The sequence below is a fragment of the Falco rusticolus genome, chromosome 4 (genome assembly GCF_015220075.1).
Source record: "Falco rusticolus isolate bFalRus1 chromosome 4, bFalRus1.pri, whole genome shotgun sequence".
Taxonomy (NCBI): domain Eukaryota; kingdom Metazoa; phylum Chordata; class Aves; order Falconiformes; family Falconidae; genus Falco; species Falco rusticolus.
In genome coordinates this window covers 24,261,652-24,288,494 of record NC_051190.1, presented here as the reverse complement: position 1 = coordinate 24,288,494, position 26,843 = coordinate 24,261,652, and the positions used below count along the sequence as shown (strand labels likewise).

The 26,843-nt window shown below is 39.7% G+C and overlaps 1 protein-coding gene across 2 annotated transcripts in view; it reads left to right on the top strand.

Moving 5' to 3' along the window:
• FGD5 (FYVE, RhoGEF and PH domain containing 5) overlaps nt 1-18,019 on the top strand; it is a 109,995-nt gene extending 91,976 nt beyond the window's left edge. For both annotated transcript variants that reach the window (XM_037383214.1, XM_037383213.1), the window contains exons 13-21: nt 352-435; nt 2,033-2,112; nt 6,008-6,107; nt 8,255-8,392; nt 9,486-9,588; nt 11,339-11,469; nt 13,154-13,282; nt 15,007-15,155; nt 15,900-18,019. In XM_037383214.1, coding sequence (XP_037239111.1) covers nt 352-435; nt 2,033-2,112; nt 6,008-6,107; nt 8,255-8,392; nt 9,486-9,588; nt 11,339-11,469; nt 13,154-13,282; nt 15,007-15,155; nt 15,900-15,936 — 951 coding nt within the window. In that variant the 3' untranslated portion in view covers nt 15,937-18,019. The remainder of the gene's footprint in view (nt 1-351; nt 436-2,032; nt 2,113-6,007; nt 6,108-8,254; nt 8,393-9,485; nt 9,589-11,338; nt 11,470-13,153; nt 13,283-15,006; nt 15,156-15,899) is intronic.
• Nucleotides 18,020-26,843: the final 8,824 nt, after the last annotated feature.

Genomic DNA, 26,843 nt, shown 5'->3' with positions numbered 1-26,843 from the left:
TTGGTACTGCCAGGTAGTAAATGCAGGGCCTGTCTTCTCAACTTGAACATGGTGTTGCGCTTAAAACAAGCAGTTGTTTCACCCAACCTGAATGTAAAAGAGCTGATTATCTACTTGCTTAGCCACCAGCAACAGTCAAAAATGGGAAGACATCAAAGTCCTGGATGCAGACGCCCCAGAGTTTTGTGGAAATGCAGGTCTTAATCTAATCTGTGAGGCTTGGGCCTGTCTTTCTAACAAGTCCTAGCAGTTCATCAAGTTACTGCTTGTTCTGGGTATTCTCCCCAGGAGTAATGGGCAAGCCTGTAAGCCATATTGCAAATTATTGATTTTGTCTTTCTTTTCATATAGATGAATGATGTTCTGCTGTACACATATCCCCAGAAGGATGGCAAATACCGACTGAAAAACACCTTGGCTGTGTCAGGCATGAAGGTAATGCCTCATCTGTATTGTAGTCTGGAATTAAAGTTGTATAGTGGGCTGTTAGTGCTTTGCTGGTTTATGTCTCATATAGAGCAAGGGGAAAGAGGCGATGGACCTGTTGTCAGGGTATTCCCTTGCCTCTTACAGGAGACAGAAGGAAAAATAATATAAAGCAAACATAAAAGATTATCTATAAGGCTGTGACTTAGAATGACAGCCTTATTCAGGCTACATAAATAATACAAGCCAAAATCAGATTTGCCATCTGATAATGAAACTGGAGACAGAAAAGATTTATTACCCTGTTTTGTCCATTCCCTTCTTCATGTCTCCAGCCAATGCATGGTTGTTCCCTACAATATATTCACTAGGCCTTAGTCTGCCTGGTCTTAAAATCCCACCATTCAAAATTTAAATAAGCTTTCACTTGTTTGGTTTTCATGTGCCCTTTAACTGTTTTCATCAAAAGCATTAATGTGTTCAAAAAGTGATTAGCCAACTTCACAGGGAAAAGGTATATTGGGAGCTATTACATGCAATGATATAAACACAGTCTCTTCTTCAGTAGATTTCTAAATTGCAAATTACAGAAACTGAACAAAATTGTACTGCTCTTACACTCTTTCCCTAAGCATTTACTGGCACCAGTACCTGTGCAACAGGAGATATTGGTCTGGAGGCGTCTTTGCTTCTTACCTAGCCATCCATTATGTACCTCCCACCAAGAACATTCATAACTGTTCTATAGCTAATGTGCCAAGTTGTATTTGTGTGAAAGAGGACTTGAAGTGGCAAGTCAGAAGTCTGGAGAGCTAGGAAACATGCAAGATGACTATTACTAATCATTAATTCCAATGGAATGACACGGGTGGGTTGAGGTGTTAGGAAAAGGTGGGAGGGATCTGTTAGTCTAAAACTAACTGTGAGTTCCCAGCAAGGGCAGGAATCACCAAAACACTCTACCATTAAGTGAAAACGAGTTGCAGCGCAGATACTTGTCAGGGTACATTTGAAATGCTCAGTCACTGGCACAACAGATGCTAGTAACAACATATCAGTACCATGAAGCTACCTTTCTCCCATGTGGCTGTTGCTATTAGTAGGCAAGTAACACACTACATGGCAGGGAATAGTTTTTAGCTGAGCTGTAGCTTTTAAGTTTGGGGTTTTTTTGCTCTTAAAGAGCCTTGCTGCAGACAGCTGTTCACTAAAGGGCTTCACTGTATAATGTCTGCATGTCAGGAGGAAAGTTATTTCCATTCATTAAAGAATAGCCAAAACTTTTGCCCAAATTAGTCTATCGCTTGTCAGACTAAACATCTCCTAAGCTTGTCAAAACTGAACCCTGACTGATACTTTATCCTTACCTTTACAGTTGGATTATCTTTTCATTTAGCACCACCACCTTATTGAAATAGAGAGCTTTTTTCCTCATTACACCAGCAATATAAAAGACAGAAAACCCTGTCTGCCCACCTCTTTGCATTGAAATAGGAAACAGGTGGCTGGGACGTCATAGTTCCATAAGCATTAAGACTTATATGATATACTGGTTATAGACAGTTTAACTCATGTCCACATTCACGTTCATGGCATTTATTTCTAGGTCAGCCGCCCAGTGACAGAAAAAGCCCAAAACGTCCTGAAGATTGAATGTGATGAATATTGCCTGACCCTGTCAGCAAGGTACTGTCCCCAAACAGCCATGGCAGAGGGTGTTAAACTCTAGAGCTGTGTCTCTAGATTAGTCTAACCAATACCCAAGACTTAACTGGTGTCTTTTTTAACTCAGTTTCAGTCTGTGCTATTGTGACAGACAATGGCTGAGTGCTTGATTACACAATGAAGATATTCATTATAAATGCAAAGCTCATAAACTGTAACTAATTCAACTCGTATGCTGAATAAAGATTAGAAGGTGGCTTTTGATGATGTCTTAAAGAGAAAGGAAAGAGAAGAAAGTGTGTTACTAAGAGGCCTGAGACCTTTTCATTATCTTTTCACACTTTTCATCACACTTTTTCCTTGTAACACTAATAGTGTGTTATATCTCCCTTCCATAAGTTCACTTGTTGTCTCATACCACTAGGGTTGTAAAACTGCTGGAGAAAATAGTAAAAATACCATGCAACAGATAGAAAAGCATTTAATAGTGCTTAAATGTTGTTATTTATTAATTATTAAGCCAAAATGAAACCTTACTGGCAACCTCATTTGTCTTTCTAATAAAAGGAATTTCACTGATTAGTTTGTGTAGTATTTTCACTCTGCAACTGGGAGTCAGGATCTCTGTCCTGGGATCACAAGTGAACACCAGAAAGAGAATGTAGTTTCTGATAAGAAGATAGTGGTGTACTGTATTTTTGCATGCTTCTAGCCCTGAATAATCCTGCAAATTTACCTAGAGCTACAGTAGAAAGGTGGCTGGCTTGATTTTCAGGTGTAGTTTACTACAAAAGACATAGCACACTAGCAGTGGTATTAAAATTACAACTTCCAAATAACAAGGTCTTCGATGCTTTTAAGCTGACTTTCCCACCATCAGTCTCCAAGTACAACTTGGCTCGAAACACAGCAGACCTCCCTAAGTTACACAGTGCAGTAGAAAGACAGGGAGGGTGCTTTCTTATTCAGAATCAGAATTTGGGGCTCTCAACCTTCTCAGAGCACTTGCCATCTGAGGGCAGTGTTCAGATACCTGTCAAAGCCTTTTTGTCTATTTCCTTTTATAACCAGCAAATGAGACAATACCTGAGATTTTCTTAGAGCTGCACACTTGTCACGACCCTCAAAATATACACACAGTACTTCTGAATTAGCCAGTTACAAAATCAGGATGCGTACAGCCTTTTTGTATTGCAGAGGGGAAATAGCTCCTGCATGTCTCCTTTATTCAGGGAAACTGAAGTTGGCATCCCTAATGAGAAGCCTGGGATGTTCTGCTTGCATTGTTATGTTGTTTCTTTGCCTTTTGTACTCATACCAGGTCTGTGCTTGGTTAGCCTAAGCAACCACATGAGGCCACTGGAAGCTGTGTTTCTTTGGTAGTAGATAGAACCAGGGCCTGGGACTAAGCTTTCCTTTCTGATAACAGCCAGTGGGAGACTGCCTCTTACCAGAGCACTGGGGTAGAGCCCCTTTCCCTTCCTTGTGCTGCTCATTCTGGGACCAATCTGCCATAAGTCATCCAAGAATGTCTCTTCCTCTCCCTTTCTGTACTGGCTCGCAGAGCTGATGAGACACCAGTGGGACGGCTTGCTCTCCTAACCCCACTGCACAACATCCTTGGCTACTTTCACTGAAAGGAGCATCAAAGACAGAAAAGTACCATCAAGCGTCCCTAAAGACTGTATCTTTTACCGCTTACACCCAAGTGCTGCAAATTTGCACAATCGCAACCCAGACCTCAATGTCTTTACACTTGTACGAGACAAGGTGAATGCATTGAGGAAATACATCATGACTGCCAGGCAGTAAAGACAGTAGAATGAGGATGACCAAAGCTTAGAAGACAGCATGGCTATATGAGCAGATGGCACTGTAAAGTCTTTACATCTCCTGCTGAAAATAGCTCACTCATCCAAAGAGCCATGTTATTGGCTTGCAGTGAGCTGGTAGCAGATCTGAGCACAGAGCCTTTATGGAGATGGCTTATACTGCTCTTAGACCTTTTTTTTTGCATTTCAAAAATGTTCTTCTTGGACACAGGGGTAACTATGTGGTGCCCATATAAAATACTAAAGCACTGGGAGAATGTAGCCAGTGCTGCCACCCTTTTAAGGCTAATTCAGAGTCACAGATAGCACTGTGACAAGACAAAATCCCATCCCAGTCCAGACCACTTTCTGTGTTCCATAGATGCCTCCTGCTATCCTCTCTATATGCTTAAGGATGCTCTGAGCCTTCATGCAACCAGTGAAATAGCTAATTAAGAATAGGCCAGTGCCAACTGACATAATTTATCTTACTCATCAGCAAACAGGTGTTATTGCCACATTTAGACCTTAATTACCTGTGATTACTGCCTACAGATGTTTAATGGAGTGGAGAAGAGGTTAAAGGGGCCAGTTAGGTATCAGGCTTTTAACAGCAGATTGTCTCTCTTATCTGTCCTTTCCAAAGTGGCTTTAATTTACATCAGTATATGGGCCATGATTTCCTCTGATTTTTGTAAATCATTACTTAATTCTCAAATGAAGAGAATTTCCAAGAAAGAATTAGGAAGAGACAGGTTAAAGCTAGGACTTCTTTTAGTGCTTTGCAGGTTGTGAACATGATTTGTCCGGAAGATACAGACATCTTCAGCTTTCTTAGAAAGTGTAATTTAACAGGACTTTTGGTAGTAATAAGGACTGACTAGTAGTGTGACTCTTGCCAGAGATGATCTCCTACAATATAGCCCCTTGGCTTGCAGAAATTAGACTATATGCAGTAGATACACTGGTTCAGTTTCTGCTCCAGGCTTCTTGAATTTTAGAGGCTGGTGTATTTCAGACAAGGGATTATGCTCTTGGTGCTCTTGATGCAAAGTCAGAGATCATTGATAAAATCTGGCATTTCCTCTCTTTTTGTCCTTTTTTTTTCTTTTCTTTTTTTTTTTTTTTTAAGACTACAAAATATAAATTGTTCTCAGATGTCTTGCTTGGTGGCCTTCATGAGGACAGTGTGAGGAAATCACAGCTGAACAGCAGCTGGCAATGATGCCACTGCTAATTTTTACAACAAAATCTAGTGGGTAGCTTTAATGTGAATGTCTAGTATGATTTGGGGAGGGAAGACCACACTGAGTTGCATTCCCTCCTGTGACTGATGCTGGGAACAGCTAGAGCTGTGCAGTTTCAGATGGACAGGAAGTGCACAGCTTGAAGTCACAGCAGGAAAACCAGCTAACACAGGCAGGACAGCTTATGGCTGTAACAGAGCAAATGCGTCTGGTAAGTAACAGAGAGTAAAATCCCTGCTGCTTTTCTGGGATATCTAGACTAGCAGGGAAGCACAACGCGCTCGCTGTTTTGCCTTGTGCAAAGGGAGCATCTAGAGGCCAGTCTGGAGAACTACTGGCCTCCATCCGTAACTGCAACTAGAGGGAATGCAGAACTTCCTTCCAAATTGCTGTCCTGGCCTCTTGCTGGGAGACTGGAGATTGTCTGTGATGAAGCTAGAGGAAGATGAAAGTATTCACATATCTACCATAGGTGACAGATTTCCGCATTTCCCAAACACACAGATCATCTAAGCATCCCACTGTAGAGATAAGCATTAACATGCTTACTTTGCACAACCCCTGCAAATACTACATGCATGGAGTGCCTAAAACCTAGGGCAGAAATGACGGAAAAAAAAGAGACATTTCATATTGTCCTGTGTGATCTAGGATTGAGCACTAGGATCTACACTAATCATCCTGCTTAGTAAGTCCAACAGTCAATTTTCTTCCTGGTCAGAAAATTACCAGATCAACACAGCAGTGCAGAAAAGCAAACATTCATAAAGTGAAGCTTTTCTCCTCTGATCCAGAAACAGCTTGTTTCAGTCCCTGCTGTGCATGGCACTGACTGCTCTGCTGTATTTCGTTCCACAGCTCTTGCTCAGAAAGGGATGACTGGTACAGCTGCATCAGCAGACACATCCCAGATGACTACAAAGCTCACACCACTTCCACTTTCCACAGCAGCGTGGAGGTAAGAGGAGGCCAAGTCTTTCAATGCTTGAAAAAGAAGGGAGAGGGTGGAGAGAGAGAGGAAAGGAGGAGAGCTGTAAAATGCAGTGTTCCTAGCGGCAAGACTTCTTACTGTTTCCACTTAAACCAACATGCCAAGCTCAAACAATGAAGTTCATCACAGCTCATGGGCCACCTCTGAAATGTTAATCACACTCTATACTCCGTGGTCTTCGCTTAAACAGGAGCTCTTCTGGAGGAAGACTGTTTTGTCCTAAAGGGTGACTATTTTGGATGAACTAAATATAGCTACAAACTTCACAGATTTTGAGAAAACCAACCTACACATTACTTAGAGTTATATCATATACACAATGAAGTCCCTGCCTCTACAAGCCCCACCAGCAATATTCAATTTGTACCAACACAGCTGATGTATGTTATTGTTATCCCATTAATTTCAGTTGTACTGCTCCCAGTTAAGAAGGCAAAGAATGCATCTGACAAAAAGTAAAAATGCTATTTCAGGTTATGTTGAACACCACTTTTATTAAATAGGCTAATTGGGGAAAAAAAAAAGAGTGCTGGTGAGGGCACACCTGGAGTGCTGTGTTCAGTGCTAGGTTCCCCACTGCAAGACTGACATGGACATACTGGAGAGAGTCCAACAAAGGCCACGAAGATGATGGAAGGGACTGGAGCAGCTCTTCTGTGAGGAAGCGCTGAGAGAGCTGGGACTGTTCAGCCTGGAGGAGGGAAGGCTCAGGGGGGATCTCATCGATGTATGTAAATACCTGAAGGGAGGGTACAAAGAAGATGGAGCCAGGCTGCTTCTCAGTGGTGCTCAGTGACAGGACCAGAAGCAACAAGCACAAACTGAAACACAGGAGGTTCCCTCAAACATCAGGAAACACTTTTTTTTTTTTTTTGTCACTCTGAGGGTGACTGAGCACTGGCACACATTGCCCCGGGACTTGTGGAGTCTCCATCCTTGGAGATACTCAAAAGCTGCTGGACAAGGTCCTGGGCAGCTGGCCCTGGGTGGCCCTGCCTGAGCAGGGGGGTTGGACTAGATGATGTCCAGAGGCCCCTTCCAACCCCAACCAGTCTGTGATTCTGTGATTTAATTTTTGAAGACTTCAGAAAGTAAAAAATTAATTAAACCCAACAAAACAGGATTTTCCTTCTGGCCTGAAGCCAATATACTTCCAAATATTTAACAAGAAAAAATTAGAAATTAGTTAATATAGCTACCTAAACCAGATCCTTTTTCAACAAATGAAAAAATACTTTATTTTGTAACTCTTCTTCTCATGTAAACGCGAATGTGCACAAAGAGTAGTTTGATGTTTCTGTGTTTCAATCCTGTTTGTCTGCAGAAGCCTGATTTCCCCACAGAAAACCCTCCTGACAAACAGTTCTTCAACAGCACAAGAGCTTGCACTACTTGCGCCAAACACTAAGCTGCTGTTAACTGACAGTGAGGTACCTGTAATACTTTGGTGCTGAACCTGCAGTAACACAGCTTCTCAGCACAGTTCATTAGATTGTATTCAGTTCCACATCGAGCATGGCTCCCTTGCTTGGAGCAAAGGCACCTGTACAGCACAGTAACGTGGTGCATTCTAAGAAACAGGAACAGTGAATACGTTTTCTAAAGCTGCTTACCTATATTCAGATCAGCCATGGAAAGCACGCATCAGATTTGGATTGTGTGGGGATAAATTTAGTTTTACTGTTTTCTGTACTCTCTTGTCCCTGACCTGTCTCAAGGTGTGATGACACAGAGCTCAGACCCTTTTCAACTGAAACCTATAGAACTTTTAAAAGATATTATTTCAATAGCTGTTAATAAAAAGATGGCTTTCACTTATGTTCTCACCTGCAGTGAACCAGATCCTTGTCTGATGTGGAAGAGTGTCAGTGCCTGACCAGTAATAGATCTACATGGATTTTTACCTGTTGTGACCCTGGCTTTAACAGCACCATGAACTGACTGGTCACAGTCTTTCCGTGCTGAAGCAGCTGTATCTAACTTACAAGGTGCATTAGGAATTAGAAAATATGGGTATCTTAGCAGGTGAAGGACTGAAATGAGAGGAGAATTGTATGTAATGGAGTAGGGCTGACTGAATGCACTTCAGACAATTTGTCTTGTTTGATTTTAAGCTAAGAGAAAGACTTGGAATACCCTTGGGTGAGAGGCCTCCTACTTTGGTGCCTGTGTCCCATGTCATGATGTGCATGAACTGTGGCTGTGACTTTACCCTCACATTGAGGAGACATCATTGCCATGCCTGTGGGAAGGTAAGACCAGTACAAGCTTCTCAGGGAGTCTTTATTCACACTTCTATGACCCTGGCTGCCACTGCTGTAACTTCTGCAAACTTGTAGCATCATCAAGACCAGAATTTGATTTGTCACAGAACCTGTTAGTCCTTTGCTAAATTAGTAATTAGGTTTCTAATGACTCTAGTAGGAAAAACAGTAACCTTCTCTTGAGGGTCAAATTAATTCCCAAGGGTTCGTAGTTGAAGGCTTACAGGATAATTGTTGCTGAGTCTAGCCAGTACATCTGATATACAGTTAGCTCTAGAGACAATGAAACAATACAGTAAAAATACAGTCTCTGTTCTGGACAGGGCAGTAGCACATCTAGTCCATTTCCTGTCCCTGAGAGTAGCTGGTAAAATTATCTTCCAAGAAAAGTGAAGAAACTCAGCAGTAGAGCATGGTTTGGTCAGTGACCAAAGGGATAGTTTCCTCTGTGCTCCACAGAAGAGCTGCTGCCTTTTGCCCTAAAGCCAAGGGGATTTATAAGCTTTCTTGGTTTTCTCCCTTTATCACTGACTCTGGAGATTGTGTGTACACATAAACCTGCAGTCCTGTTTTAAACCATAGCTGTCTTTTAGCCTCAGTGATTTTTATTTTTTTTAATCAAACTACCAGTGATTTTTGTCAGTATGAGAAAGCATTTACTTTATCTTTTTTCTAATTCCACAGAGAAAATCAGCCTGTACTTATGCAGGGACAGTAGGAACATGCAAGCTTCCTTAGGAAAACAATGTTACTAACAAAGCTAAGAAAACAGAAGTAATACTAAAATGGTCTTTCTGTAATTCACTGGTAGAGAAGGTATAAGTTCCTGGGGAGATGGGCATAGCAGTGGTGTGTAACCAAATACAGTGATCAATTCTGCTTGGCTTACAACAGGGTAAAGCAATCACATTTCATCCAGTAGACTTACCCTGACTGACACAGTTGTAGGAGAGGGAGTCGTCTAGTCTACTATGCATCTTCCTCCCCCAGCCAGTTCTGAGGATTTTTTTTTTTGTATAAGCATATATATATATACACACATTTAAATTATATTTACATGCATTTCTCCTTGCTGAAACAGATTGTATGCCGAAATTGTTCAAGAAACAAATACCCTATGAAGTACCTCAAAGATCAAGCAGCCAAAGTCTGCGATAGCTGCTATGTGGAACTTAAGAAAAGAGGTAAGATTCCTTCATTCTTGGCAAAACTGACAAACCCACTTCCTGCCTGAATAATGGGGAGGCTTTAGGATTTGCTTAGCATGTTGTGTTTTGTTAAAGAGGATTTCTCATTTCAAGCATGAGACATGTGTATTGAGGTCCCAGGAGCACCAGACTTGTACCGCAGCTAAAACTGTTTTAGCAAGCCAGGCTCGCTGAGGGCTCCCCCGGTCTTTTGATAAACCAGAATAATGATAAGAACTATGTCCTCTGAGGAGCAGCTGAGGACATGGGGTTTGTCTCACTTGGAGAAAAGGAGGCTGAGAGGTGACATAATTGCTTTCTGCAGCTTCCTGAGGCGGCAACATGGAAAGGGAGGTGCTGATCACTTCTCCCTGGGATCCAGGGACAGGATGCCTAGGAATGCTTCAAAGCTGTGCCAGGGAAGGTTCTGATTTGACATGAGGAAACATTTCTTTACCCAGAGGTTGGTCAGACACTGGAACAGGCTTTCTAGAGAGGTGGCCGATGCCCCATGCCTGTCAGTGTTTAAGAGATGTTTGGACAATGCCATTAATAACATGGTTTAGCTTTTGGGCAACCCTGAATTGGTCAGGCAGTTGGACTAGACAGTTGTAAGGTCCTTCTAACTGAACTGTTCTATTCTGTGATGTAATTATAAGTGATAGCTCCTCACCATAATTTCAAATGAATTATCCATTAAAGTAAAACAATGGCTTTACTGTTCCTTACTGTCCTCATCCCTGTTGTAGCTTTTACAAAAAGAAATGCTGAGGTAAAGTGCAGAGTCACTAAGAGCTTTTCTACATGGGGAATTAATCTGGTTACAAATGAAAGCATGAATTCAAAGCAGAAGAGCTACTGCCTAACTAGAACTCTGTATTATTGTCCTATTATATGTCCCTTTCCTGATTTAGGTACATACCCAAATCAAAGATAAAAGGGGGGGGGGCAGGTGTTACATAGATATGAACAGAGAATGAACAGGAAATAAAGTTCTTGCACAACTATTCATGCAGACAGTCTCTGAAAGTAGGCATATTGTACTGTTAAGGATGAAAAGGTGGGGACAGATGAAGTTTAGTTGTTTCATTCTGATTAAAGAAATTCACACTAGCCAAGCAAATACATGAACAGATACTGTCACAACAGCCAAAACCACATACCCAAGCTTTCTTGCGTCCAAGAAATGATAACTCAGATTTGTGTTAAAACAATGCTGTGCTTTATACTAAGAGCTTCCAGATAATATGTGTTGCCAGAAGTGAGATCATGAAGATATAAACTCAGATGAGTGGGGTTAATGTAGATTGATAGTGACAGAATAACTGTCTTCCATGCGGAACTCAAAGAGAATGGGTCATACAGAAAGAATGTCCTATTAGTGAATCTACCCTGCAAAGGTGTTACAGAACATCGGGGGTATAGACAGAAAAGCCATTTGTTTAATGCTGATTTTAAATTAGAAGAAAACAAGCTGTGTTTTGTGCTTTGTCAGCTGTCTTGCAGGTTTCTTTCAAGTAGCTGTAGGTTATTGCCATTAACCTAGGTTGCTATGAAGCCCACCCATCTAATCAGACTTAAAGGGGTGATTGGAAAGAAAAGCTAAAATAAAAACTGGCTGTGGAAGAGGCACTGTATTTTCCTTAGTTATCTGCATTAGTGTGTTGTGTGTCTTTTACCCTTAGTCTGATATATACTGATTCATCCATTTCCCCCTTTCCCTTTCTGAATTTTCTTAATCTTTCAGAGCGGCCACTAAGTGTGAGCTTCCCTCCAACTTCATCCAGGTGTTCAAGCAGTGCCTTCTCCTCTGTCTTCCACAATATTCATTATACATCTTTTAAGAAACAGAAGAAGATCCCTTCAGCTCTTACAGAGGTAGGACCAAGCTGTCTGAGAAAGGCAATGAACTGCAGAGAACTGTGTACTCATACTTCAACAGCTACGTTTATAATTCATTCTGTGTGCAGTGGGCTCAGCCCATTTTCATCATGCAATTATTTTTTCTGTTTTTCATAATAGTGTTTAAAATGCAAGCTTCCTGAGCCCACTGAGATATCCAGTTAGAACAGTGTACTGTAGTTTGCTCATCAACATGTGAAGTCTTTAGAAAACTTAACATGACTTCAAAGTACTACACAGTACAAGGCAGATCACAGACAATGACAACTATCAAATGAGCATGAGATACTGTTGACTTGTTACCTTTTTTTGATAAGACCCTTACTTGTGAAATCTTACTTTGATTTCAAGAGAAATAAAATACCACTTAGGAAATAGCATCTGGTCTTTGGCAATCAATTCAGGAGCATACATGTTTAAGCAGGTACTTTCCTGCCACCCCACACCAAACTATTTCAAATCAGATGGGTAAAATCTTGATCCCACCAACATAAACAAAACTTCCACCAATTTCAATGGGGCCAGGATTTCTCCAGCTATATTAGTTTTCTTTCCAGGAACAAGGTGCCAATCATGTTGATGTAGTCTCAGTAGCCAAGCTGCCCATTGAACTCAAGCACAGTAAGGTACTTCCATTTCACTGAAATCAGCAGGTATTTATCGTTGTATTAGAGAACAGGGTGCACATGTCTTGCTGAACTCATTGTACAGCCAAGACACTGGAATTTCTTGACGTGTGTTTACGTTGAGGTGAAACTGAGCCAGAGATACAAGCATGTAATACAAACACACAAATCAAATACTGAAAGAACTGGCAGGCAAAATTTCAGTCCCGTTAGGAAAAAAGCATTGCCTTTCTACCACAAGGGGGCAGCACATGTTTGTTAAGATGGACTGTCGCACAATAGCAGTGCTCTGGAACTCTTGCTAACTTGCTTTACCCTGGTCCTGAAACATTTCCGTTCTCCAGCAAAACACTGCTATAGTACTGCTCAGTTTTCTGTCTGTGACACAAAAGCTGGTTTTGAATCTCTGCCCATTGTTTCCAAGTGCAATACTATCGCGATTTACTCCTGTAACAAATAACATACACTGCAGTGTTTGTGCGTGTATAGTTCCATCTACTCGAACTCCAGATCTTTAAGAACATTAAGCACTTAAATCTCAAAATACTTCTGTGAGAGGGTTTACTTTTCTCAGAAATATTATTTCACAAATGAAACCAAGTCATAGTCAAGTGATTAACATAAACTGATATAAAACCATTGCAAAGTCCTAAATATACCCACATCGTAAAAGTGTTCAGCCACAAGACTGTAAGTCTTGTTTGGAAGCATGTACTTTTAATATACCCAAAAAACCAGACCTGGGAAAAGGGACAAGTCTGGCTTCTCAGAACACAGCTGTAAACTTGCTGACCTCAATAATAACTCAACTGTGTATTTTCCATCAGAGTTACTGAGAACTAAGTTTAACCAGAATCTTCAATTAAAAAGAACTGTAATACTATGCTTATATTTTTCCTGTCTCGATATTTTTAATGGTCTACTTACAGTTTCAGGGACATAGACCTGATTGTCTGGTGTGATGCGAAGACACTTAATCAGGAGGGAAAAAGCCTTTGTTGTTACAAATCCTAATTTCTCCTACTCTGCTTTAGGTGGCAGCCTCAGGAGAGGGAGCTACCATCAGTGGTTACCTCAGCAGATGTAAGAGAGGCAAAAGACACTGGAAGAAACGGTGGTTTGTTATCAAAGGCAAAGTCCTCTACACCTACACAGCAAATGAGGTACTGTGCAAACTGACTTGAAATAGTTTCCTATCTGTGTTCCCTTCTTTACTCTCTACAGGCAGCACAAAGAAATGTGAAAGGTGTAAATGGCAGTTTTCACAACTACCCGCCTTCTGAGTCCTGGTCCTAACAGACCGAGTCCCCAGGCAGCAGTCCTTGTCTCAAGGGGCCCAGCCACAGCCTTAGCTGGGTCTTGGCAACCCTCTTCACAAACAGCCCCTCGTTATTTGACTTTTTGCTATACAGGCTATTACAAACTGTCACCCACTGTGAACCTTAGTCTACATATTCACACCCAAAGACTTCAAGATCCTTAGGGATTTTCTGGTGCACTGGGTAACTGCCAGCTATTTTGTAGATAGATGGTGCTGTGATCCATTTCTGGTGGGAAGGAGAATCTTGTAGTTTTGCAAGTATAAACAGGACATATTTGTCCTACCAGTACCAACAGTGAAAGACAGCAGGCAGTCTGCAGAAGTGAGAAGAATGCCTTCTGTATTGGCCTGTAAACTCTTCCTTACAGCCAAGGAGGTTTGATATCAACTACATTTATGTATTTTGTCTCTTCCCAGTCCCTTTTCATATTTTAATTTCTTGCCCTTTTTGAACAGCTGCAATATAAATAAACTTAAAGTGTGACAAAGTTTGGTTATAACTGACCAAATTCATAAGCAAAGCATAAAAATTCATTTTACTGAACAAAGGACACATAGTGCCAGAACTGTTGCAACAGCAATATTTGGTATTTTAAGCCCTCTGAAGACTTCGCAAACATCAATTATTTAAACTCAAATCATCACCACGGTGGTTGCACGAAGCAACATTATCCTCTTTAAACAGATGAGGAGACTGAGGCACAAAAGACTTCATGATTTGGCCAGCAATTTAGACCATTAGCATCAAATTCCGTATCCAATACATTTACCTTACACCTCTGCTAATCTTAAAAGCGATCATTTCTGGTTCAACAACAGGGAAAAAGCAACAGATGGCTAATTACACTTTGCATTCCCAGTTTGAAATTTAGGTCCTAAAAGCAGAGGCAAGGGCAACATACACTTATGGAAAACATTACCTAAATACGGTGACCAAAACTGCTTCTATCAGTAACATCTAAACTGCAATTCGGTTAAAGCTTATTGTTGTTTTTTTTTTTTTTAACTTGTACAAAGCAGCCTCTGGCAAGCAAAATTCATTACCAGCTCAGAAATTTCAAAGCAGCATTTTGGGAAGCAAGTGTGCTGTTTGAGACTGCAGATTTCTAAGAAAGTTGCTAGTGCTATGAAAGGAAACGACAAGGTACCAAAAAGACTACTACTCATACTCAGCAGATAGAAATAGTGAAAAGGAACAAAACTGGGAATGGTAGCTGCTATACTGTCTCACACTCTCAGTAACCTCTAGTTGGCCTCCTGGACCATTACATCAAAGACAGTCATTACAGTAACGGCTAATATGACCTTCATGGTCATGTGGATGATCACGAAGAACTGGACTTTTGGAGGTGGTATCAGAGTTCAGGATTAAGACTAGATAAAAAAGTGCAGTACACCGGCATTTCTTCTGTTTGGGTGTGACCCACCAGTGCAGCAACAGAATCACACTACTGCTTATGTAGCCCTGTCAGGTAGGGGTTGTATCATTATTTGGTTTTCAGAAACAGCCCTCAAACTGTTCCAAGCCTTCTCTCAAAATCTTGTTCACTTCTTGTTTGCTTTCAGGACAAAGTTGCGACAGAAAGTTTGCCTTTGTTGGGTTTCACCATTGCCCCGGAAAAGGAGGAAGGAAGTATGGATACAGTTTTCCATCTCTACCACAAGCAGACTCTCTTTTATAGCTTCCGAGCAGAGGATAACAATTCAGCACAGAGGTATGGAGGCAGACTTCCACACCAGCCAGTGCACAGGTCTGGAAGCTTATGTAGGGCTTTTCCCTCCTCTTCAGAACGCCTTCATGACAGAGGAAACAGCTTTCAGAGTACTGATTAAGCCCAACTGCATCTGACTGGCCTGGGTGACATTAAAAATCTACCTGGTGCTTTTTAGTTCCTTCAGGAAGGGGAATCTGCTCCCTTGTATAGGTAAAGAAGAGGCTGCGTCTCAAGAGTCATGCCTAGAAGTCTGTCAAATGTGACTACTGTACAGAAACTTCTCTGATTTATGTGTTCTATTTATCTGTCTCTTCATTTCCTCATAAACAAATTCTTTTTTAGATTTTCCATTCTAATGCTACTCTTTCCACATAATAAAATAGTTAATGAAATTAGTAATAAAAATTCCAGAACCTCAAGACACACAGGGAAGGAATGAGTGTTTCTGGGAGGTTTTGTTGCTTTTAGACATACTTTAGTGGTTTGATCTTTCCTATTCTAAGACAGCACTTGTACTATCTTTGAGATTTTACAATAAATTGTTGGTTAAGTTTGTACTAGAATGCAAAATCCTAGTACCCAGTTCCCTGCTTAATCATAAAACTATAGTTTCTCATTAGAGTTGGGATGGCAAATACAGTCCTCTTCAGGCTTTATGTTCTTAAGATACTTACTTTTCTTAAGATACCCATGTTCCTAAAGCGTATATAATTTGTACCACTTTTTCTTTCCTGCCCTTTTTAGGTGGATTGAAGCCATGGAAGAAGCATCCATATTATAGCAGCTATCATTCAATGAACTTGGAATAAGTGATCAGATTTCTATACACTTCCAGCAATCCTCTTCTGTCTTACAAAACTGAACAGTGTATTTCAGACAAACTGGCTACATACACTGGATATGAACTGTTTCCAGATTGCTCTTTTTGCTTCCTTCCTTTACATCCAAATTTTTTGCAAATAGAAACTTTTAAATAGAGAATATTTATGGTGATCTTTATGTCCATGCAAGTTCAGCCTATGCTATAAGCTTCTTCTCTGGTCCCACAGTAAACCAAGTCTAACATCAAGACAAGAAAATACATGAAAATACTGACTACAGTAAGTAATGGGCTCAATTTTACTTACTCTAGAGCACTATCATATTTCATTGGGTTGGTTTTGATGTCTATCATGAAATGAGAAAAAAGGCAGTAAACAACAAATGCTCATTTAAAGCACTTTATTTTTTTATTGAACCACAGATTCATTTTTTTCATGTTTCTAAAGAGTTCTGTGGCCTGATTAATTACTCATCCATTAACAAGTGCCAGCATGAAATTTTGCCCCATGTATGCTAAATTGTTTCCACAAAAAATGAATGAACACTACATTCAATTTACCTGGTCTACCAACACTTCACTGGCTATAATCCAGGATAATTACTTTCTATCAATTTATAATTTTACACAGATCACTGTATAATTTATGTTAAAGTGTTTAATTTCATAGCACTGTAGTACTCTGAAATGCACTCCAGTAGCTCTACAAATCCAGACACTAAATTACATCACTTCTCCCTAAATACTGCATCAGACTCAAACCCAAAGGTTATTTTTAATTTATTATAAACCTACAGACAGTTTTTATTTAACACTAGTCTACCTAATAGTGTTAAGATTTTTATCTTCTATTTAAATAGTCTATATTTTCAAAGCTCCTGTTGTTTCTGCTGTTCTTGTTATGAAAACTGTCATAAGAAGTTTAATATAACCAGCACACCATTTGAAATATGCTGGTCGGCTGAAATGCACTTGTCTGAACCTGCTCTGCTGGAGTGCTTTGGAGCTCCTGTGGCTAAACGTATCTTACACCAGACTGCTGTTGTGCACTACATCTCCCAGGCTGAATTCTCAGCAGCCAAGTATCTGTATGACTTCAAAGATACTGTGCTGCTTTACACCAGCTGAGGATACAGATCTCTGGAGTTTGGGGGGTTGGTTTTTTTGTTGTTTTGTTGGGTTGGGGTTTTTTTAGTGTTTTGTTGTGTTTTTTTTTTATAAAGATGGTTGAGAAGTGGTATTCTAATCATTGCAATAAAATGGTTTTATGTCCTATATTTGTCATAATATTTGACTGAAGAATAGAATGGCATTTATGATTAAAATATATCTTTGTATAAAAATACCATGTTCAAGAATTTACTTACATTAACATATATTGGTGGGATTTTTATTACTTTGATTTTTCCCTTTCTTCAAGAAGTTTAATGGATATCTGAATTTTTAACCCTAAAACTGTTTAGAATTGTCCATATTTTTAAAGGTCTATAATATGTATCCAAATGATAAAGATAGTTCCAATTTATCAGCTGGAAAAAACAAGCTTAAAAACAACAATACATACCTACCACTAAATAAAAATACAGTTGTTTGGGGGTTTGTTGATACATCTGAGTCTCATATTTTCCTAAAGCAGAGATTATCAAACAGAAACAAGTATGAGAAAAGTAAAAGTTCCATAATCTTTAGTTAATGGATGAACACCAATGTTAACTCTTGGTTTGATGTTAGAACCATGGCCTTGCTACCAATACATTGTAAATGTTTATCCCCCCTTAAAAAGATTTTGCACTGAGAAAAAAATATGAGAATGTTGAATACATTGTAAGATCTCTAACCATGGTCCCAAACAAAACAAAACTGCACTATAGAACAACAGTATTAGGAAGATTTAGGTGCTGACATTTAGTGACTGTTATATGAAGTTTTCAGTTATAAGCAGGAAATGAATACATGAAAATATTTTGTTGTAAAAAATAAGTTACAGTGCTATTAAACATTGTTTTAAGTAATGTGAAAAATAAAAGAGCAAAACATAACTGCAGTTCTACAGGCTATTCCTTTACATTATTTTTACCTTCTTGAATTCCAGTTCTAGTTACTGTAAACGGACACCTATTAACAAATTCTCTGACAAACTAAGGAAAAGTATCAGATCAGAAGATGGTAGAAGAAGCCTTCTGGCAGAAATAGGATTTAGACCTAATTGCTATGATGAAGTCTTTCTGTCCGCACCACATTTACCTTCACTAAAGCCCACCCACCAGTCAACTCAGCTTCAGTTACAGATATAAATGGTCTCAGTACAGCGCAAAGAGAGAAAAATAAAAATGTCTTCACAATTTCAGTCCAACTATTAATTTAACTTGAGCAAAGCTAAGCACCAGAGACAGAAATTATCTTCATTTCACGAGTTAATCCAGTAATCACTTTTTAGAAAATTTTAACATCTTAGAATAGAGGTATATAGATACTCACTTTACTATATGCCATTTACTTACAAACAGCTCTTTCTTCCTAACTTGTAGCTAGTATTACTCCTCCAAAACAGATTTTGTTCAACACCTTCACAAAAGTTTCAAAAAAATAATTCAGTAGTAAGTCACAGTGTACTAGCTACTCAGAACAGCACAGCTGCAAGCTGAGCTCATTTGTTTTTTCAGCATTTTCCTGCTTATTTTGTTACTTATTAGAAAGCATTATTAGCTATTATCTGCAACTATTATTTAGACCTATCTTACAGTATATGCCTACTTAAAATATGTTTTTTTAACAGTTATTAAATTGTTTTTCCAAATCAAAGTACAAGTCATTCAGAGCTGGAAACTATTCAGACATGACGAGATCCCATGCCATTTACACAAGCACTGCTGGTTTAGCCCTGGGACTACTACCCTTCCCGAGTTGATTCTGCGTTGCTTTTACAATTGATGAAAACCCGACAGCTATGAATGCCAGCCAGGCTTTTCCTGTTTGCTTGCTACATTGGTACAAAAGCAATAAAGACTAGTTTGGCTGTAACCACATTCCGTGAATATCACTGGTTGTGAAGGTAAAAAAAAAAAAGTGAAGGGAAAGGGTATTCTCTTGTCACTTGCTGAACCTCCTACATGCTACACTTAAAAACAGTAGTCTAGCTTCACAAGTAACTTGGGAACATTAACATACAGACTTCTATTAAAAATAGTGAGATCCTTCAATCTGGGTAACACTGAGGCACCACATTTGAGCAAGTTTTACAAGAAAGTTTCTAGACTCCAGGGCAGGTTTACAGTTCCTTTCAGAGAGACCCAATTAATTTTTTTTAATTATTTATCTTTCCTTAAAGAACTATTTCACAAATATTCAGAACATAAAGCACCCATGAAACAGCACTGTTATTCTTCGCCATGCTTTCTTTATATTATTACTAAATGACAAGGGTTTCACATTCTTTTGATTCTTTTCAAATCGAACTTCCTAAAGAAGTGTTGCAGATTGTTTCTAATATATATGCTTTGGAAAGGCAGGGAATATATTTTACATAAATATGCTCTGATTTTTTTCATCTTTTTACTTGTAGTACTGTATTTCTATGTCCTTTCCTCACTCCTCTAAGTTACAATAAACCAGAGGATAGTTTAAACAGCCTAGTAGCTGTCTATATTTTCATTTCACATACTATATGCCACATTATTAACTGTAGTGCTTGCCAGCAGACAAATGTGGTCTTAAAGAAAGCACCACAGAACTGGAATTACTTTCTATCCATACTGACAGTTCTTACAGAGTAGTCAGTTCCTGCAGTAATAAATGAGTATGACATATTGAGAGGTCACTTTAGGTGAATTTTGGGGCAGGTTTAGGATTTTGCACTGCTCTTGTTTTTCAGTCTTCAATATACAGCAGTTGTATATTGGTCTTAAAACTGCTTTTTATAAATATTAATGAATAAAAATTTATCTATATTAAATTTCTTAAATAAAATTGAAAATGCTTTCTAGTTTATTCTCTGCAAAATTTCACTTCATAGTACAGCCACTACATGAGAAACATCAACTCTTGGATCAACAAGTTTTATCCTCTACAATCAGAAATACAATTCTCTTGAGTAGCAGAGTGCACAACAAAGTAAGTACAGCATGACTATGCAGCCACAAGACTGCACCAGGATCTGAACCATACGCCTTCTCAGACTACTCTGAGGTCTCAGGTACACGATACTTTCCATATTCCTGCATGCCTTCTAGAATTTTTTGCCTTCCTTCTGATCTGTCCAAAACCAACCGCAATATGCTGGCAGGCCTAACAGAGCTGCAGTCAGTGTGGGATTTCACTGCTGAGCAAGATCACAAAAGAATGCCCAGTCATTAACACAAAGTGATGTAAATCTTAAAAAAAAAAACAAAACAAACACCCCCACACACACATATACCTATATAAAGTCTGCTAAATCCATCAACTTTCACAGCACTTAGTTGAGATTCCTAACATTCCATTTCAGTGCCCAGTGATGTTAGGGTCTGCAGACGAGTTAGTTGACTTTAAAGACTTAGTTGTGTACCTTTAAGACAGCCACAAAGATGTCAAGTATGTAAACATGATGCAAGAAACCGGAACTTAGAACCACAGCATAGAGGCAGGTACAGCAAAAGCAAATAGCAAGCAAGAAGAAGACAGAAAGCCTATCAGCATCTAACACATGTACTATCTAAGAGATATAAGCAATATGTAAAAATAATAAACGCCATTTTGGCCATTTTGTCTGAACCCAACCACATAGATAGAGTGCTTTTGTGTCTATCTCGACTTGAGTCACCACACAGCGATAAATTTTTCACCACAGTGGCAAGAAAGAGTGATTCTGAAAGCATTTAACCACATTACAGGAAACCTTAATCCAACTCTGGTTTTTCATGAATTTGTATTTTGCCTGAGAAATCTTGACTCTGCTGATTCTGCATTAGAACGAAATAAATCTTTGCTCTACCACGTAACTGCCTTCGTCTCAAATAATGACAAACTCCATTTAAAAAAAAGGTCAGTCCACTTCTACTTTCACCAGCTACAGCCCAGTATCAAATAAAAAGACCATGGCCACACACATGTCTGAATGTGCACACAGCACAACTATGCCCTGACCTCAGTACCAAAAGGAAGCCAAACAGCTTGGTGCACAAGACAAAGGGATCAGGTGAGCTCCACTGTTGTCAATTACATGGTGGAAAACAGCAACTGTTACTCAAGCTTCTGAAGAATAAGCAAGTCCAGTGGCACTATAAACATGGCATTTCAGGATGGAGGGAAGTCATTGTGTTCTTTAGTGTTCTCAATATCCTTGTAGCATACTGTCTCAGTAGACAGTGTGCCCTCTATTACTTTAAACTAAACCTAACTGCACATAACGCTCACAGGTTCACTAGAGAAAAGTTCAAAGGCAAATGCCACAGATTGAACCAAGACACCATTGCATTCTGTCCTTGCATATTCTGCAGAGAACAGCAAATACCTTATAACAGATAAGATACAGAAACTTCATTTAAGATGCATCTTTTACTCATTGAAATGTTTAATTCTGACTACCACCTGAGCATCATGAGTGCACGGAATAATGCCATATGCCAATAGCTAAACAACCACTTCCAAATAAACCAGTAGAACTATTCAGAACTCAGGCTGAAGTGAGAGTTTTCTGCAGTTGACAAAGCCTAGAGCAGACCGCAAACCCCCTTTTACTGAGACAGCTACTGAGAAATGAGGGCAAAAACCCCACAGGACAGAGGTCACTAGCTTCACTCAGCACTGCCCAGCCATGTACAAACCTGAATACAAGGCACAAGGACTCATACTTCAAAGATAATCTTCTAACACTTAAAAGAGAGTTTTAAATTTAATGCGACATTAACAAGACCAAGCAATTTATACTATTAATACTTCTCAGTCACTTCTAACTTGAATTCTTTCATGCTAGATATCAGCTTTGCTCTTAAAATTTGTCTTCAAAGTTTCAGGAAAATTCTATGAAAATTTTAACTACCTGAAATGACAACTTAAACCCCAGAGCTCTATAATACTGTCAATCCTAAACACTTAAAACAAATGAATAACCTTAAATTCTGCTTTTATTGTGTACTTCTTGGCCTGCCCTGACTTTTGACCCCCTCTTAGTCTATTATGTACTTTACCACCAACACCACTACCACCACCAGAGAGGTTTTTGGCCTATGCCCACCTTTGCATTGCAACAGTTCTTCCACATCTAAAACACCCTCCCCTCCACCCTCTAACTGTACACATCTCCCGTCTCACCTTTGGTATACGGTGGATTCAATCTGATCTCTCAGGGATAGTAGCAACTTCCACGGGGTCTCTTCCATCCTCTTCTTGTATAGCAGCTTTACAGCACATTTTTCTTCTGAGGCAAAAGGCCCACAAAAGGGAGGAGCTAAACAGACCTTATTATCAGCAGGACAGTTTGAAGAACACCACTAAAATCCTTTCTGAATTATGGCTGCGAGCAGTTGAATACTTCCTGAAAGAAAACTGTGGGCTGTGGGGAAGAGACCATGCTCCTGACAGAAACTGCGAGCTGTGGAGAGGAGCCCACGCCGAAGGACATGCTCCGCTCCCGACAGGAACCGGCCTGTGGAGAGGAGCCCACACTGGGGGACATGCTCCTGTCAGGAGCTGTGAGCTGTGGAGAGGAGCCCACACTGAGCACACACTCCTGACAGGAACCAACCAACGAAGAGGAGCCCACGCTGGACTAGGTATAAAGTGTGAGGAGGAAGAGGGGCAGAGAGGAGCTGGTGTGTACTGACTGGATCCCCCACCTTCCCCCATGCACTACTCTGAGGGCTGGAGGGGAGGAGGAAGGCAGAAGTGTCAGGAGGGAAGGAGTGAAATTGAGCCTGGCAGTAAGGGGCTGCAGGGGAAGGTGTTTTAATCTTTGGCTTTCTCACAATCCAGTTCTATTTTAACTGGCGATTAGTTAAATTAATTTTCCCCAAGTGGAATCTGTTTTGCCTATGACAATAACTGGCAAGTGATCTCTCTGTCTTCATCCTGACCTATGAGCTTTTTCATCCTATTTTCTCCCACTGTCCTGTTAAGGACAGGGAAGTTGGCAGGTGGGTCAGCATCTGACAGCAGTCCAAGGTCAACTCACCACAGTATGACAGACATTTAATTCTTTGCTGCCAGTCTAGTTATTACCTTCTAAAGTATCTCAGTTGTCTTTGATATTTTTCTGCCTCCAGCATCTTCTATTGATTTTATTTCTCTCCAACCATGACTAAAGCTAAAAAGAGCCTATACAAGCACTTTTAACTAATGCTTTTAGAAGTCCATGTATATAAATAAATTTATCAAATCTCAGCACTATTCTAATACAATATTGCTTATTAAATAAGTTAAGGGCATATAGTATAGTTCTAGATTTCAGTGAAGTTATTGCAAGAACTGCAGTAAAATTTGTCACAATCTTGATGCAGTTTTCTTCACTGCACATTTTGTTGCCAACCTCAGCAAGCACGGTGGAGCTGCACAGCAAGCAGCATTGCATTCCACATCAGAGCTCAGAGCAGAACTGCTCCAAGGCCGCCTCTTGGTGGCAGAAACAAGGAGACAATTTCTCCTGTCCTCTACACCTTTCCTCAACTTGCCAAGCAGGAAGCAGAGAGGGGGAAAGCACCAATTCATGTGTGGCACTTCGCATCTTCTATTCTATCAGTGTCAGTCAGAGGTTTGTTAGTAAGTGGAACAAGAGAAATTTGTGAAAAAGAAATGAAAGAAGATGGACAGAACTGGAATAGACACTAAGCAGGTAACCACTTGTTATCTTTAATTTGGTGTATCACATTGAATTTTGGATTTACAGTGTTCGTCCACTATTAGTTAAATTAGCTAACTTTAAATAAGCCCACAGGCAAGTCTGATTTGTCTCACTAGAGTGCAGGCAGTTATGTTTGTGCCAACTACTTTTAGAGGCATCCCAAAAAATAACAACAATAAAAATAACAGTCTGTCACTATCACAACCAATTACTGCGAGCTGCAAATTTAACATTTGCAAAATTTCAAGCAGTTACCCAGAGATTTGTACAACACTGCAGAACAGAACTCAGGATTTGTTCACTGTTTTTAAACACAAGAAACTAAATCACGCTCAGAAGTTACAAGATACCATATTTTTATTTCCATAAAATCATACTATGAAAGCATGTAGTTTTCACTTACGGTCACTTCCCCGCCCCCCCTCAGATCAATGTATATACCTGAAACATGTTTGCAAGATAATGCTAAGCAATCTTGGTTTGTTTTCAGATCACTGTGCAAACATTCAATAAGGTATCTCCAAGCTTTACTTCATAGGATATACAATTTTCATTACTGCATTTTTATTTCTAGTGCCACTCTGACAGAGGAAAAAGTGTATGTTGCCTTCCAGCAACGTCAGTAACTGATTGAGTTACTGGCAACATTCAAAACAATAGAGAATTTTGCTTTAACAGACTAGACCACTGGTCCAAGTGCAATATCCTACTTCTCCAAAGTATCTCTGACCTTGGGCTTTAACAAAGAAATAAAATGTGTATGCTCAAAAGCACAAAATGATGTAAACAGACAAAACCACCCTTTCTCTTGACCACTGGATCAGTTAGGCTCTAAAGCAAGAAACCTTCAGTGCAACATCTTACCATAGCAAGATTCTCACAATGCACAAAACTCTAGAAGAGGGAGCCCTGCTGAAGCAGGCTGTACATTCAGGTATGCATCCAACAGGGTGAAGAAATAACATGCTTGGAAATTACCATCAGCACACACCTGCTTTATGGGAACAGCATCCCAATGATTGCTCATCTTTTCTGTTCTCCTACTCCATTATGCCACAGCAAGTCTTTCATAAGTACATACTCATTTGGTTGCCAACATATGCTGTACATCAAGAAAATCCTTCAGAAACAAAAATACCAGTTTACAGAAATAAGTGTTTTCATTTTCCCTTCAGATACCAAAGATTATTAATACCTACTGAAAGGAATCCACTGCAGATCTTCGGTTGTTGCAGGTTTACATAACTCTTTTGACAGGACTGGTAGGGCCTTCAAACATACATGTTCATTTTTCCAGTCTTTCCTTGGACAAATCTCAAACTTACTTCAAAAAGAATTCTGTTCATATAAAAAAAAGCCTAGTGACAAGTCAGAGGTACGCTCTCAAACACAACACTAGGGGCAGAACACTTCCAAAGCCCAAGAAATAACAGTAATTACTCGTGCAAGAGAAAACACCTTCCTAGCTAGGCCTCCTGACTGACTATCATACAGCAGAAGGGCACAAGGTACACAAGGTTATTGCTGCTGCAATGCCTACCAGCCCCTGCATGCAGAATCACATGTTTTAAACAGGTAAAACCAAACGAAAGACAACTTATGTCAAAACAGGTTACAACATTGTTGCAATTTGAGTTACAGCGGTCAGGAAATAACACAACACAAATAAACTAGCAAGCAACAAAAAGCTTTACTGTTGGTCAAACTCTACTGTCCATGCTGTTTCTCCATCCTCCAGGGGCCAGACCACACTCCTTGTCTCTGTTTCATCCACGTTTTTTTTCCCCACACTCCTCAGAGCTATTTAACCACTTTGCTGTAGGATCACTGCTGCACATTGTCAAAGCAAGGCCACAGCTACATATTATCAGTGTCAATCATTCCCCTACACAACATGACTGTAAGACTAGATGTAAGAACAGATGGAGGTGAGCAAACCAGTAAATAAGCTGCACTATAGAATCACAGCATTGTTTAGATTGGAAAAGTCCTTTAAGGTCATTGAGTCCAACCATTTCCTAGCACTGCCAAGTCTAACACTAAACCATGTCCCTAAGTACCAATCCCTCTAATGTATGGGTTCTAAGCCAATTGGTAAATTCTCTCATGCACTAAGGCCACTGAGAAATCTTTATCATGATACCTAACGCACCTTTGCTCAAGCCAATTAAAAGAAGAAAACACCACACCCCCCAAGCACACTCTTGCACGCTTCTAAACAGGGAGTAGTGAAAAGGGTCAAGACGACTTGTGGGAAAGCGACTTACCTGGTAAGCAAGTATAGAACAACTACTGCAGAAAAGCGAACAAATGCCAAAACACAAACACCTGTTATTGGGAGTCCTTGAAAAGTCCTGGCTCTCATCTATACATCAACTGAAAAGATCAGAATTTCAATCCACTCCAAATACCAACAGCCAGGAATCAGAAAAGTAGACAAGTAGCAGTCCAAAGCTACCAAAATGCTGGACTTCCCTTTTCAGAGGTATGGGCAAGAGAATTTGCTAGTGAACAGAAGCAAATGAATTTTAAATGTATTTTATTATCAAGGGAAAATAGCACTATTTCCCTGAAGAGCTCAAAATAATCATTACTATAGAAAGCAAAAATGTAACTGAAAGCATCCTAGTCTACTTCCTTCCCCTCCTACACATTCTGATGTTCCTGCTCATAAGGATGACTCTAAAATCCAAAAGCATCTTTGTTCATGGTGGGATCCTCCTTTCATTTATTCAGCAGGTGACAATCCATCACTGAGGAATGCAGAACTGAACATAAACTGTTGGCAAGAAGTACTAGGTCTTGTCAGAGAATCCTCTGACCTCAAGACCGAAATTATTTTTTACCTAACCATGAACACAGCTGTTGTGAAAAAAATAATTTAAAAATTAAGGTTCTGATGAAAACATTTGAGTATAGCAAATAAAAGGACAAAACTAACAATTCAGTTTATATTTGCTTACAACCATGACCAAACAGATACACATCTTACAGTTTAAAGCCTGACTAACAGCAATTTATTATCTTTGTCTATTGCACTTTTTAAAAGGTGGGC